The sequence below is a fragment of the Neopsephotus bourkii genome, unplaced genomic scaffold, assembly GCF_033783945.1.
Source record: "Neopsephotus bourkii isolate Nb327-2 ecotype Australia unplaced genomic scaffold, CSIRO-AGI_Nbou_v1 NB_54, whole genome shotgun sequence".
In the NCBI taxonomy this organism is placed as follows: Eukaryota; Metazoa; Chordata; class Aves; order Psittaciformes; family Psittacidae; genus Neopsephotus; species Neopsephotus bourkii.
In genome coordinates, this window is record NW_026900571.1 from 1,178,090 (window position 1) to 1,194,358 (window position 16,269).

Below are 16,269 nucleotides of genomic sequence, written 5' to 3' on the forward strand. Positions count from 1 at the left end.
CAGAAAGTGAAAGGACTTCTCTGGTCAAAAGCACACATGATGGGCAATTCGAGCCAGCTACTTGTGTATACAGGTCTGGTGAAATTTGTCTCCAGTGCCATTTGGTTTTCAGACCAACTTTCACTCTCCCCAGATTTCACAACTAGGAAGGCCCTGCAGACACACTAACACACATCATCACCACCACCAGTCCTCCCTCATGTGCCACCAGCCTGGCTCCCACTGCCAGCTATCGAAAACCTGCTCTACTGAAAGAGTATAATCTAACATGCTTGCCAGTTTCATTTTGCTGGAATTTAACAGCAAGAGAATGGTGTTTGCTGGAAGTATATAATTCCCCATATGGCTCCAGGATGCAACCATGATTAGTAAACAAGGTTGAATGAGTAAAGAAGTTGAAGTTTTGAATCAGTACTCTTTGTTGTGAAGATTTTTTACAGCATGGATGTTTTAGGTGTGGCTGGGAAGGCAGGTTTCTATAGAAATGAATAATGCATGTACTTCCTTCCAAGCTCCCTGCAGATTATTTAACCTATCCAAGTCTTTTTGACCTGCCTAAATTTAGTGTGGCAGGTATGACAAATTTAGTTGGCCATTAATTTGTCCTGAGGTACTCTGAAATGAATAGCTGCCAAGATTTGCTTTCTATCAGCATTTAAAGCCATAATTTGGTTAGCAATATGTTGCTTCGAAGGTTTTCTTTTGTTCTAGTTCTTAACTATTTGCCCTACTTCCCAAAACACTTCAGATTACTTTAGATAATATCCTCCATTTAACTGCCTGGAAAACCTGACAGAAAGTGGAAGCAAGGACAGGCAGTCTGAGAGGAATACAGAGAAATTGTCTGAACAACCAGGGATCAGGTTAGGGAAGCTAAAGTCCTTGGATGGATGTTCACACTCAGAGTTGTGGTGAAGGGCTTGATGTCCAAGTGGAGACCAGTAACAAATAGTGTACCTCAGGGGACTGTATTGTGACCAGTGCTGTTTAACATCTCTATCAATGACATGGACAGGGGGATTGAGTGCATCCTCAGCAAGTTTGCCAAGGACACCAACCTGTGCAGTGTGCAGTTGACACGCTGGAGGGAAGGGATGCCATCCAGAGGGACTTTGACACACTTGTGAGGTGAGCTTGTGCCTAACTTCCTGAAGTTCAACAAGGCCAATTACAAGGTCCTACACCTGGATCGGAGCAACCCCAGACACAGCTACAGGCTGGGCAGAGAATGGACTGAGAGCAGCCCTGAGGAGAAATCCCTGGAGGTGCTGGTGGACAAGAAGCTCAATATGACCTGGCAATGTGCACTTGCAGCCCAGAAAGCCAACCGTATCCTGGGCTGCATCAAAAGGAACATGACCAGCAGGTCGAAGGAGGTGATCCTGCCCCTCTACTCTGCTCTTGTGAGACTCCATCTGGAGCACTGCATTCACCTTTGGGGCCCCCAACTTAAGAGGGATGCAGATCTTTTGGAGGGAGTTCAGAGGAGCTTGGTTTCTTCAGCCTGGAGAACAGAAGGCTCTGGGGAAGCCTTAGAGCAGCTTCCAGTACCTAAAGGGTGCCTTTAGGTACTGGAAATTAAACAAGAAATCTGAAGAGGGACTTTTTATAAGGGCAGGTAAAGACAGGGCAAGGCAGAAGGGCTTTAAACTGAAAGAGGTAGGTTCAGATTAGATATAAGGAAGAAGTTCTTTACTGTGAGGGTGGTGAGACACTGGTACAGGTTACCCAGAGAAGCTGTGGTTGTCCCACGCCTGGCAGTGCCCAAGGCCAGGTTGGACAGGCCTTTCAGCAAACTGGTTTAGTGTGAGGTGTTCCTGCCCACGGCAGGGGTTTGGAACTAGATGATCTTAAGGTCCATTACTACTCAAACCATTCAGTGATTTTATGACATCAGCCAGACCTTCCTCTAGAATCCACTTACATGTGCATAGGACCAGTTGCTAAAATCAGGACTACTCTCTCTGGATCTGTCAGATACATAGTGTTTAAATGTTTACTAAAAACACGAACTATATTCCTTTTTATTCCTTGTTTTAAAAACACAAGACGTTTTAGTACATAATCCATGAATAATTTATTACAAGAGAAAGAGTAGCACATTTTTCACTAAAAATTAAAGTTATTCCAGATTAATAACTAAATGTAAACATTTTCAAAAGTAACATCTCTTATAGGAAATGTTTTTTTATACAAAACTATAATAATTTACTTTTTAACATGATAGACTTCCTGTACCCCATGAACAATAAGAATTAGCTTGGTTTTCTGACATTGCAAGAAAAGAACTATTTTCCTAGTAAATTTACGTATAAAAGCAGATACACAGGACCAGTAGAAAATATAGAAATTCTGTTTGGTACAAGTTAACTGACTGCCAGGAATTGTTATAAAAGGAGCCCAGACCTGGCATAAAAACGTACAGACTCTTCTCAAAGAATTACTACATACCTTAAAAAAATGCCAACACACAGCCATTCAAGAATTGGACTGGTTGCTTTTTCTTACAAACAACCCATTCAGCCACACCATAGTGATGACTGTATAGGCAAATAAAGGCACCATGAGCTATGCCAAACGATTTCTTTTTCACTTTTCAGGGTCAATCAGTATTTTCTTCAGTTCTTCTTTAAATGATATGAGAATTTCACAGTGAAAAGTAATGGAAGTTTTTGTTAAAAGGCAAACTGAAAGGAAAACTCCATCTTTACTCTTTTTATTATTTGTATTACCTGTTTTAAAATATAAAGGTTCTGTAACTTGAATCTGGCCAATAAAGCCACAGTATCCTCTACATTAATGAAGAAGTAATGAAACCCTGTTTATAATTTTTTTTCTTTGAAGCATTTTTTAATACATGCATTTTATCAGCACAGAATCGCTGCAAATCTCGTCACCTGGGAAGCTGAAATGAAGCTGTATACACTGTCATTATGTTTTCAAGGCAAGTACATTTGTTGTGAAAATGTCTCTGTTGCTGGGGTAACACTGCTGCCACCTCCTGCACTGCTGAATGCACTTCTCAAATTAGGTAATCACAGCTGATAACCTGAATACCCACTGCCTAATGACATATTCTGCTCTTCTCTGTACACCAGCAAGATTACCTCCAATATTTTATAAGGTACCGTGAGCAGAAGAACCAGACGCACTTTTCAGTCTCACATTTTTCAGATATGCTCTTCACTGTAAAAATGAGGGTTTAGAAATAGGTGCAGGTGGTTGATACAGTTTCTACCTCTTCCTATAGGTACGTCAACTACAAACCTAGACAAGTGAGAAAACAAAAAAGCAACTTGGAGTTTAACTTTAAGCTAGTATCCATAGTGTTATTTTCCAATTTTTTGTAGTTTGTAAAGTAGCATTAAAAATAATTAACAAATGAGATGTTTCGTGAATGTCTTTCAGAAAGGAAGGACTGAAACTCTGAATGACACATGGATGAGATTATCAGCAGCAACCCTTTTGTACTTACAGCTAGGTATGAGCTTTTTTTTTGCAGAACAATTTGCTATTAATCCAAAGTGTCTGCTTTTACTATACTCTTTGACCATTAGAGAATACACAGGCTGCTTCATGAGGAGGTTCTGCTTGGCAAGGAGATGTCAGCTGATTAAAATCAGTTTTTAACTGCTGAAATGCTTGCATCCTCTGGCAAACGTTCTGGACTCACACTTAAAAACCCAGGAATTAGAAATACTACCTTTCTGATGAGCTCGGCATGACCCCACATCTGCTTGGTGAAGCTACTTTCCGGCTCACAAAGTGGCAACAGAGGGTACTGTAATGAGTAAAGCATGGACTGTGTAAGCTGTTTTTTGTGAGGTAAGGATCAGAGACCACAACTGAGGATCATACTGTGGTAAAGATACAAATCTTCAAGGTCTACAGTGGATTAATAGCTAAAATATCTAACAGAACTGAATACTCATTTTTAAAAAAGATGAAAAGGCCAAACTAAAAGACGTTTTGATGTTCCTCAACCCTTGTTTACAGCCCTTCCTTTACCCAGTATTTTTAGAAATAGGGCATGGATTGGAAAATGGATTTTGCTTTTACAACAGAATATAGAATAACTTTTGCTATTTTGCTATTAAGAATGAGAAAAAAACTTTGAAAAGCTTAAATGGCTTTTGATGAATAGATAGCTGTATTAGGAAGAAGTATGTAAATAAGGGAAGTCCCTTCTTAAGCCTCAGTAGTGCAAAACAAAGTGGAAATATTTAATTGCACATTATGGTTTTCTTCTGCTTATTCTTTAATCTACTGTATTTTTTTTTTAAGCCAACTGTTTTCAGGTCTCTTAATGAATTGGCTTTTTCTTAAAATGAAACTTGGTTACAGTTTTGAAACAAAAAGGTATTCAGGGATTTGCAAACCATTCAGGATTCCTGAGGTAGAAGAGCTAAAACTTTGCCAGTAAAAGGAGTTAAGGAGACTGGTTACCAAGAACTGTATTACATAATTTTTTTTTTAGTGCCATCTTTTCAAGGTTCATTGGTAAGTGATCAAAAGTGAAAAAATATTGCATAATTGTATAATCAAAGCTGAAATGGTTAAACAGTGTTTTCTTCGCATTGTATCTCCAATGAATATTCTTCATGTAGAACATCTACAAATTTGCTTGCCAATAAAGTACAAAAATATGAATAAAGCCTGAAATATTAAGGCTGTAACAAAGTACTTGTCACTTCAGCACAGATTTATCTCTTATCATGATGGGAAAATTGCACTTTGTAAATATAGCTTACAAAGACCATCGTTTTCTGCTAAAAATCTCCAATAGGAGATGCTGCACAAAAAAAAAAAAGGACAAGGTTTTTCATTGCCTAATATACAATCACCATCAGGTCTCTGTCATGTTAATTATTGAACATTTGCATTCATTACTACCAACAGTGGGCACACAGAGGAGCAGCCCACACTTAACTGGCTTTACAGATGGTTTTCCAGAGGACTGCAGAACAGAGCAGCATTCTGGTACACACAGTTGAGCTGAGTCTGCAATTCATGATACTTCGATGATGAGCACCGCTTCAGAGTTTCATTGACTGAATAAAACATTGTCCTCCTCATATGCCAAAGCAGGGTCTTCCATGCTCTCCAGTAAGGTGTGACAGGTTTCATATTCTTGGTGTGCTAATGATGGTTCTTTGGCAACAGTGGACATCAACTGACTCCAGGTGATGTTAGTATTTTTGAAAGCATGAAGTAGAAAAATGCCAGTGAGGATAGTGCAGAAACCACTCAGGGTTCCAATGATATCACCCAGGTCCATACTACTCCACTCCTTGAACAGGATGATGGAGCATGTCACAACCGTTGTGGTGAAACACACATAATAAATAGGTGTCACTACAGATGTATTGAACACATCTAATGCTTTATTGAGATAGTTGATCTGGGTGCTGACTGAGAGCACTAAGATGCCCACCAAAATATAAACCAACGGATGTCGATAAACTGGCTTCTGCTCCAGCATCTGCTTAATGGCAATGCCCAGGCCTTTCACAGATGAGACAGAGAAGGCACCAATGAGTGAGCAAATTAAAATGTAGATCAGAATATTTGTCTGGCCTCTCTTTGGAGCCACGATAAAAATCAGCACAAGGGCAACAACTGTTAGTAGAACAGCAAATGTAACAAATGCTGTAAGAAAGAGGAAAGAGTAATGTACATGAGATAAAATACCAGACTATGTCCAAGTATACGCTACATTTATTTAGCATCCTGATCACTTGTCTATGAACTGTAGCATGTGTTCATTGCAATTGCATACAGACCTGGATCTTGCAGCTTTCTTTCCATCTCATCTAGTGAGGTGACCTCCTCCTCCTCAGGGGCATGGATAACCATGACTGTTGACCCCAAAATGCTCAGTACACAGCCCAGCTTTCCATGAATATTCAGCTTCTCATTTAAAAGATAGGATGACAATATAGCACTGTTCAGTAAAACACAAATAAAAAGTTCAGATCCAACAACCGCATGAGACATTCAAGATCTGTCTGTGTAGCATAAGAGTATAGTTCAAAACCTCTTTTGAATCTGGATATATGGGAAACCAGCCTGAAACAAGAAAATTTTAAGGAGTTTCGCAAGAAGGTTGATCAGGACCGAGAAGGTCCGGTTTTAGGAGGGTTAGCCAGCCTCCCTTCCAGGTTGTAAAGGGTCCAAATTCCTTAAGGAACTTCTCATCACTGATTGCCTGAGTCAGGGGTATACACTCTTACCCACTTGCTAATAACAGGAACTGCTATTTTCTTCCAAACATGGTTTAAAGCACTTGACTTGCCATTAGAACCAATGCACTCACGTTTTAGAAACTGTTCCTCATCCATCCCCAGGCTCACCCACCCAAGCACCATTTCTGCCTGGCTTGCCAGGACATCCCTAAAAGCACAGAGAAGGCAAATCTTCCCCTTTGAAGAGGACTGACCTCAGGCTCTCCAAAAACCCCCTGCTTAAGATTTAACCTAAGGACAGTAATATGGCCCAGATGAGCACACAATTAGCCAGCTAGAGCACAACCTTAGACACAGACATAGGCTTAATGGTGTCTGGCTGTGCTCACAGTTTCTCAACCCACTGATCAAATTAAAACCATTTTTTCACACAAGGGTAGCAAGCTCACTGACTCGAAGCTCTCATGACCTCTGCTTAGTGAAAACTGGAAAGATTGTTATCCACATCAAAGAAGAGGGGTGCTAAACTCGGGCTGTTTCACAGAGCATTAGCCAGGCAGCCAGTTAGTCAGCATCTACCTACACACTCATCTCAGCACATCTATAGGTGACTGAGTTACACAGGTTTTGCTATGACAGAATGGCTGCATTTTTAGCAGTTAAATTACTGCAAGCATCTTTAAAAAACAAACCTAAACCAAATCAAAACAATAAAACCTGGCCCAGGCTGGTTTTAAACACAGTGTTTCATATAGTATACTCAGGTCCTAAAAAATAGAGTTTTACATTTCAAATTCAATAATTCCATTTTGCTAATAACTTATTTCCCAGAAAATTTGTTGTGAGCATAATCCATGTCTTTTCTGCTTCTATGCTAGCCATATTAATGTATGTGCTTAAGTACTTGGAAATCATTTGTTTCTTCATACACAGGAAATAACGATCGTTTGAACAGCACTCATATTTCAAAAGAACCACAAATTTTAACTACTGATATTAAAAGAGCTAAAATTTTCTTTGCCTTTTTTTCAAGAAGGGCTTGGAAAAGACCAAACAAACCCAAAATGCTTAGTAACTGTACTTTAATATGAAATTATGCTCCTATAAAAGAGAAATGGTTCTGAAAATATTTTAGTGAGGAAATAACGTATTTTCATTTAAAATTCCATTGCAACACGGTATGACTTCTTAAGAAAGCTTTCAGTTCTCTAGGAAGAGATAAATTGCAGCTTTCTACCACTATGCTTCAGCAGTATAACTGGTACATACTGATAAGAAATAGTTTACAATATAGGTGGAAAGCTATTGGGAAAGTATACAGTGGTCTTTGGAACAAGACTTCTCACTCCCTCTACCCAGAAAATTCAGTTCTAAAAAGGGAATGGATCTTTCCACCAAGGAACAAAAAGCATTTTTTTGCCCATATATTACTTTTCAGTTTTCCTGTTAAAATTCTCTACTTTCAGCCAAAGACAGTATTTTTCCCTGATGCAGTGAATGGTTCATTTGTCAAGGTTTGCTTCCAGTTCATACTAACCTTATGAGAACACTCAGTGCACCCAAGGGAGTAACTAAGGTTGCAGGTGCAAAGGCATAGGCAGCAAAGTTTGCAGCTTCTCCTAATCCCACTGCAGAAAAAAGAACATTTGGATCAGGTTGAAGAGTGGGGATAAAAGGCATAATATTATAAACATTTTGTATGATAGCAAATACAAACCAAAACCTTTTTCTACACTGTATATGCAAGTTTTCTTTTCCAAATTATCTGCATAACCTCCTCTGGACATAATACAGGCTGAAGAAAGTTAAACACTTCTCCCCTGAGTACTCTTAGGAGCTGGACAGATTCAATCTCACCTCTTTCAAAGCAGTATTAAAGAGAAGGTTGTTATTCTGCAAATTGCTCCAACGAGCAAACACAGATTTGAGAGATGGGATAGCAGAACAGCTTCTGTCATAAAGGACATTTCAAAGACATTTCTTTTAAGTGAAGGGAGTGAAAAATCAGGAAACAAATCCATTTAAAGCAATCTGCTTAATGTAGCATTTACTTATAGATTGAGAGGAAGAAGGTGACTTACTTGATAGCAGTCCTGCCCACCAAAGCCATTCCTTCAAATAAGAATATCCACCTTGGCCTGAAAGTGGGAAAAATAATCTTCATTTTCGAAGAAAGAGAACACTTTGTTATAATAGACAAAACTACAGCTTCACATTTCCGTCTAGTCCTAGAAAGTACTGAAAGAGCATGTTATCTGGATGTGACATGAAGCATATTTTGATTTTGACTGATGTTTTCATTAATTGCTTTACTGTTTTGTGAACTGGACTTCTGAAAAATTGTATTTAACTAAATATACATGGATTGAAAATTCCAAGTAAAAGTAAAATGTCCATGAAGGTTGTTAGTGAGCTTAAGAAATGCTTCAAAGTGCTTTCCCATACACAGTCAGCTGCAGTTTGACTTTGTTTATACTTTAAATTGAGAGAAATTAGAAAGAAAAATTACACTGCACACATAGACTTTTTTGACATAAAATATAAGTATGTTGAATATTCAGTAACAGTTTTTTCAAATAACCAAATCCTCTGGAACTACATTTCAATAAACACAATACACAAAAGAAAAACTGCTAATGCTATACATTTAAATCCATACAAAGGGAATTTTGAGATTAGTTCAATAGGTCTTTTTCTATCTCTTCATCTGTCGACTTTGATAATAGTTGTACTAACTGTAGAAACTTTTCTAATAAGTATCCTCCCCACAGCTTTCCACAAAACCTAAACCTAGTTACCATCTGAAGACTTTCAAATGTCTCAAATGAGGAGTAAAAATAAGATGGGAAAAAGACAAAGGCTTTTTGAAACATGAGTGGAGACATTCTATTTGGTATCTAACCCCTGTCAGGGAGGAAATAACACTGGATTTAATACCCACCACTACTCTCACAGCTATAGGAGTTCTGAAATCCCAGTCCCTGTAATCACACACAGAGAAATAATACTGCATCTTCATCAGGACTTCTGATCACTCTTGAAGTATGACAGCTTTCAACTACGACAGATTTAAACACGTGACCTGTGACTCAAACCTTGCTTTTGCCAAGTTTTAAGAGACATTTGTGTTCCCAGCAGGAGCAAGGGAACACCATTGCTTACCAGCTCGGGGGACTCCTCTGTCTGCCAGTTTCAGAAGTCCTTTCTTCTTCAGTATGAAACTAGAACCATTAAAAGCACTGGAGCCTAGTGCCAGAGCCAAGCCAACATAGAGATGATATCTGCTTCCAGCAAGCATGGAAATGCTCTGGTTTGTTTCACTGACAGTCCCATCCATAGAGGCGAGGAGAGAAGAACACGATTCAGACACATTTATGATCTGGCACCATGCTAGGCAGGAGTTACGGCAAGCAAGAGAGAGCACAGCACCTGGGAGGAGAAAAAAGGACAAGTGACCCATGAGCCAGGTACAGCTCTGGAGGAGTCCCATCCTTGCTTTGCCTCGCTCCTTTCCATGTCTTCCCTGAGCATTGTCATTTCTGACCATTCAAATAACTCAGAAAATGTAGATAACATACACAATGCTGCCCCAGGCCATTACCCACTTTTGTAATTCACAGGTGCCTACATTACTTTTTATATATATTTCCACTAAATTGGCTCAGTCCAGCAACTAGAGCAATACGAAGGAATGCAACAATAAAACATTATATCTGATGTAAAATTCAACTTAAAATCTTGAAAGCTAACCTGAAACCTCAAGATGAAAGGGTTCTTTTGTGTTATGCAGAGACCACATCCCCAAAACATAAACATACAGCTAATCCATTATTTCAGACTTTGCCTGCTGTTATTCCAGGCTTCTGCAGCTTTTACATTTGTAGCTGAGATTTGGAAAAGAGAAGGAAAATCTATATAGGGAGCAAACTCTTGCTGCACATGGGCACTAATGTGCTTCATTATAATTCATTGTCTACAGGTGAGCCAGATTTCCTTTAACAACTCATAAAATTCTGAGGTGGAGTCTTCATTACACCTTACAATCATTTTCATCTAACCTCAAGAGCTAGATGGGGGAAGACCACAGCCTGCAAGGGACAGTCCCCCTGGCTATCCCTGCCGCACAGCTGCAGAGCTAGTTGATCCTAAACTAGGGCTGAAGCTGCTCTCAAACAGCAAAGCCTGACCAGCATTAATACAATGAGCCTGTGGGAATGACATCATTGCCATCAGCCTAGACATGTTTTTTAAAGGAAGAAGAGGTATTGCATTTCTAAGAACAAAAGGAGTCATTGTCTTGCATGAGGAAGCAGGGGACAGGCAGAAATGCTGCAACAGGGCTTACTATCCTAGGCTTGTGCTTCACAGTTTTTCACAGTAAACTGCATCATGAAAACAGCGTGGATCAGACAACCAAGTGTAGAACAACGTTTTTGGACAGAAAGGTTTTATTGTGAAGACCTGCTAACATATAAAACAGCTGATGCAAAAGTACAAAAGCTCAGTTCATTGTGATTCATATAAGGCGTTGGATGCAACAATTAGTTTTGCTTTCCATGTTTTCCATGTAATTAAAATGACACATAAGAGTCATCCTGCTGAGTGACACCATCAGTAGTACACTCACTTCTTTCTTCCAACTGAAAAAAACCACAGAGACTTGGTAGAAAAGGATGTGCCTCTGTGTCTGTTCATACCTAAACTCTGGAAATGTTAATATTCTGACTTCACTGAACAATTATAAGCAGCCTTGGGTAATTCATCAAATGCAGTTTAGGAAGGAATGCTGAAAATATCAAGAGTATTAAAACAAGTATGAAATTTGACAGCATATCTTTATTTGCAGCTGACAATGCTGATATTAACAATGGGAGAGAACACCCTTTACAAGTAAAGAGCTAGAACAAGTATCTGCTCCCAGTCTTCCTGTGCCATACTGTACAACAAACATACTAAAGGAAGTTACCATTTGATTTTCAGGCTGTGCAGTCACATTTCCTTGTTTGCTAAGAATATTTCTATATAAAAGGAGTTGTTTTGTATTGCCAGACTTTGCAAAAATGGTCCCACAAGATGGGTACATCCATACCCTGCAGCTGAAGAACTTAAAGAACTTAATTGTTACATGAAATTACTTTTGTGTTGTATGTAGAAGTATTCTGCCATCTTGTTATTACTAAAAGCTGCAGTTGGATAATGTAAAAGAAATAGAGTTTGCATCTGTATCTGAAAGTATTTTCAAATCCTAAAGTATTAGCAATGTCTGTCTTAGAAGATAATTTTGAATATACTTAAGTTTTGACATAGTTATTAAAGATAAAGTTAGGAAAGAAAATTACAGAGAAGTACTTTAAACACAGATCTTTCTCTTAGCTAACACATATCAGGGCAAGGCAAAAAAGCAGAGAGGTTACCAGTGAATTAAATGCCTTAGCTCTCAATACCTTATAATGATGCTAAACTGAACTGGTGACAGATGTACCACCAGTACTCAACTACTACAGTCTTTATGTGAGAAGCAGCCCAATTATTTCCTTTAATTAAAAGAAAGCATGAAGACAAAAATCTCCTGGTAAGTATGTTTTTTTTAGCTACCTGTAGTGGTAGGTGGTTAGGCAGCTTTCAGTCATCACATTGGGTTTTTATGTGGAAGAAAATAACGCTCTTCTCCCTTTTCTTGTGAATGGTGTACTTCCATTGAGCTGGAGGTGAATGGCAGGCTTATTCCCTTCCGTATGACACTACTACTACTTATTTCACTGACTGTTAAGTTTTTTGTTCCCCAGCAGACATTATGACACCGAATAATGAAAATTTAATCATGCCATCTGTAATAAGTTGCTCAGTGACTGCCACTGGATGTTTCTGTCCTTCCTGAAATAGTCTTTGCTCACATTTATGAGGAGACATTGGCTCTGCCGTCTGTTCCGTCTGCCTGCTGAGAAGAGTCATTCTGAATGGTTGTGATCTCTGTTTATTGTGCTGAGAAGCATTCTCTAGTTCTAAAAAGCGTGTCTTTTGTTCCACTCTCATGGTACGTGGTATGTCACCTCACTGGTCAAAGAACCACCTGAGAGCTGGTAAGAGGAGGCTGACCCAGGAATTACTACTACCTTATTGCCCACTGTGCACAATCTGAAGACACCTGAAAACACTGAGGAAGGTGACAAATCTCTGAGACTGCCTGGCTTGCTCAGCACCCAGTTTCTGTAGCTACGCTAGTTTCACCTCCCACTTCCAAAGTTAACAAACATGAACCTGTCAGCAAAACTCCTCCTTGCAGAAATAAACTCTCCCAGCTCTGACTCAAGGCTGAGAGCAACAGGAAACCAGACTGAGTTCAGTTGGCCACTGTTGTAACTTCCGAAATGTTTTTATGGTTCTGAAAATGATTCCTCATTTTCAGAATCAAACACCTTATCTTCTCAAACACCTAAATATTCTCTGAGTCAGCCAGCTTGGCCAGCCTGATACCACGTTTTTTGTGGCAAGTTTAACCTGCTGTTGTTCTGTAGTCCTGCAAAAGCCTAGGACTAATGTACCCTGTGGTTTGCTAGTGAGAGCCGGCTTGGCTTTTATCTTGCTACTAAAGATACTGGTCCTAAGTCATCTGTAAAACTATTTGCTTTGATTACGCATGTAATTTGACCATTTTCATTGCACTCAGGAGTCAGCTCACTGGTAGGAACACAAAAAGCCTTTCTTGGTCACTCAGGAAATACCAAGGTCAGTTTCACCAAGGCCTGGCTACTGGGGCTGAAAGTGGGTGTATGGAGAAGCAGCAAGGATTTGTTCCCTGGCAAGCCCCCATTCACAAAAACGCACAAAAACTGCTGAGAAGACGGTCTAGACATGAGCCAGCCTTGAGAGAAGCAGCACAGGAGCTTCCCCAGCATCAGTAGTGCCACGCTCATAGAATCATAGAATCATAGGCCGGTTTGAGTTGGAAAGAACCCTAAGATAACCCAGCTCCAACCCCCCTGCCATGGGCACAGGCACCTCCCATAGACCCAGTCCCATCACAGCCTGGCCTTTAACACTGCCAGGGATGGGGCAGCCACAGCTCCTCTGGGCAACCTGTGTCAGTGCCTCACCACCCTCACAGTTAAGACAACAACAGTGACGTCATGACGGACCTGTTTTACGTATGCATGACGTATGCAGCCGCTCCCGCGAGGCGCTCCGCCGGGTACCGCGTCCCCATCTCCACCCGCAGCACCCAGCGTCCCCAGCGCGCCCTCCCGCAGCTCCGCGCACCCCCCGCGCCCTTAACGCGCCCGATCACACACTGACCCGTGCGGCAGGCCGGCCGGCCGGGCAGCGCCTCTCCCTGCCCCATGGCTGCGGGGCGCCCCGTCCACGGGCTCCGCAGCGGCGCAGGCGGTGGCGGCAGCGGCTCCGCCCGCCCGAGCCCGGGCCGCACCTGGGCGCGCCCCGCTCCCCGCCCCGCGGCCCCCGGCGCGGCGGCCGAAGGTGGGGGTGGCATCCCCAGTGCGTCTGCGGGCGCGTCCAGGCGGAACACGGGCACGCAGGGCTCCGGGAGTGACTCCGAACAGGCTTTGCTTTGTATAAAGCCTTGTAAGGTCCCAGCTCTCACCCGGGGACTTAATGTAATGCCAATCCCACCTGAATGCTGAATCCAAACGAAGGCCCTGTCTGCTGGGGTATTGAGTCAATATTTGAGACTACTGTAAGTTTCTATGGATTTAATTTTCCTCCCCTTTACACCTGGGAGAAGAGGTGAGCAGTTTTAGCACCCAGCCCCATCCATGCGCGATGGGCTGCCTTGCACTAGCCTTTACCGCTGCCTGTGCTTGCAGGCAGGGGAACCCTTGGCCAGGTTGGCGCAGCTTTGTAGAACCTGGGATAACTCCCTGACGTTGAACAGGCTCTAGGGTGTCGAAAGAAACAATTACCTTTATTACCCAATCCATAGTTTCAAGGTAGAAGTCTAAGCCCTTGTTTTGGCATGGTTAAGTGAAATACATGTACAAAATATATGGCTTAATAAACCATTACATGCTAACCTAGGGTTGCCCAGCAAACTTCCTGGGATAGTGTCGTGGTTTAAACCCAGCCAGACAGCTTGTTAACCCACTCCCCCCCTTCTTGCCCTCCCCTTACTCCCGGAGGGATGGAGAGGAGAATCAAAATGAATGCAACTCCCACGGGTTGAGATAAGAACAGTTTAGTAACTAAGATATAACACAAATCACTACTGCTACCACCAATAATAGTAATGATAAAGGAAATAACAAGGGAAGAGAATACAACACCTCATCACCAGGCGACCAATAACTCGCCCCGCCAGCCTGACTAAGCACCGACCCATACCTCCTCCAACCCTGCAGTCCACCCAGCCCTTCCGGCTAACTCCCAGTTCATCCTGGGCATGACGTGCTGTGGTATGGAATACCCCTTTGGTCAGTTTGGGTCAGGTGTCCTGTCTCTGCTTCCTCCCGGCTTCCCTCCTGCCTGGCAGAGAATGAGGCTCACAAAGTCCTTGGCCAAACCAAAACATCATTTTTATCAGCTCTGTTCCCAGCTGAAAGTCAAAACACAGCACTGCACCAGCTACCAAGAAAGAGAAAAAACGACTGCGACAGCTAAACCCAGGACAGATAGTAGACATGCACAAGAGTTTCCCAAACTGAAGCCAAACCAAGCTGCAGATTTAAAACACCTGCACAGTGCACCACAAGGCCAAGCCATCTTGAGACCAGCAGAGCTGTAACCATGCTTTGCAGTGCAGCACCTAAATTAATCACCTTTGTTTCAGAAGAGTTTTAGCTCTGGTGCAGACTGGTGAAATACGCTGACAGCGTCAGCAAAATAACTTGGGTTTCCCTGCCTTAGGCATCCTTGACTTTGCAGTCCTGGGGATAAACCAAGAGCTCTTGCTGACATTCTGGTCAGGGCTTCATTGCCGTGTGGTACCAGAACAACAGAACAGAGAGACAACACAGTTAACACTTCTGCAGGTCTGCCACTGTAAGGCTAAGTCCTTTAGCAGACCATGGATATCAAAGTATTTTTTATTAATGAATAAAATATTTAATGAAAGATACAGGTTGATAGACAGCTGGCTGAATACGAGCACTGGAACAGGCTGCCCAGGGAAGTGGTGGAGTCACCATCCCTGGAGGTGTTTAAAAGACATGTACATGGGGTGCTTAGGTGTGTGGTTTAGTGTTGGACTGGCCAATGCTAGGTTAATGGTTGGACTCAATGATCTTAAGGGTCTTTTCCAACACAAATTATTTTATACACTTACTTGTTTCTTGGTTGAAAATCTTTATATATCTTGTACTTGGTGTTTTAAAATCTGCAATAAACTGTGAAAACATTATGAAAATCTCTTTTTCTGAGAAAAAAATATGAAATCACAAAAAACTTGTAGCTAACAATCCAAGTCAATCAACGACCAAAGGACGTGCAAGTTATAATTACAGAAGGGAGTGGGTATACTTCATATGTATACTTTATTGATGATTAGTACTTTTCATACTCGTTTTAAAGTACTTTGAGACAATGTCAGGAAGAATAAAACTACATGAAAGTAATTTATCAACATTGATATATTTTTCTTTAATTTGGATGATATATAAAGGACAAATGGGAAAGAAAATAAAGTCTTGATATACAATCTTACCATCTGACATAAAAAAGGTGCTAGTTTACCATTCAAAGTAGCAGCTCTGACTGATTTCATGTAACGCCTGAATCATCAGTTAATGCAAATCAGCACAGCTCCATTTATTTCAGGAGAGCCATGCCAGCTACGTCTAAGTACAGATCAGCCTTTAGTGTATGAAGTAACAATATGCAAGTACTAACAGTCAAAGTGATTTTGTGGCAGTTCCCATTTCTCCAAAAGAGAAATAAGGATGTTATGAAACACATTTTTATACCTTAATAAAACCCATCTTCTCTCTGCTTTAGCCATGAATGACTTACTTAAAGTTTGTGTGACTTCTTGGCTTTGTAATAAATTCTTTAATTTGGGGGAGGGGGATTTTTTTTCTCATACATTTATACATTGAGTTCCTTATATCTTATTATGCAGTATCTAATAATGTAATTT

At 41.0% G+C, this 16,269-nt stretch overlaps 1 protein-coding gene across 1 annotated transcript; it reads right to left on the reverse strand.

Moving 5' to 3' along the window:
* Positions 1 to 4,481: 4,481 nt before the first annotated feature.
* Positions 4,482 to 13,106, reverse strand: NIPAL1 (NIPA like domain containing 1). Its single transcript, XM_061352422.1, has 6 exons — positions 12,875 to 13,106; positions 9,348 to 9,614; positions 8,267 to 8,323; positions 7,723 to 7,813; positions 5,784 to 5,944; positions 4,482 to 5,649 (listed from the first exon to the last, which is right to left on the reverse strand). The coding sequence occupies exons 2-6, from the start codon at positions 9,520 to 9,522 to the stop codon at positions 5,045 to 5,047; spliced, it is 1,089 nt and encodes a 362-aa protein (XP_061208406.1). The 5' UTR covers positions 9,523 to 9,614; positions 12,875 to 13,106; the 3' UTR covers positions 4,482 to 5,044.
* Positions 13,107 to 16,269: the final 3,163 nt, after the last annotated feature.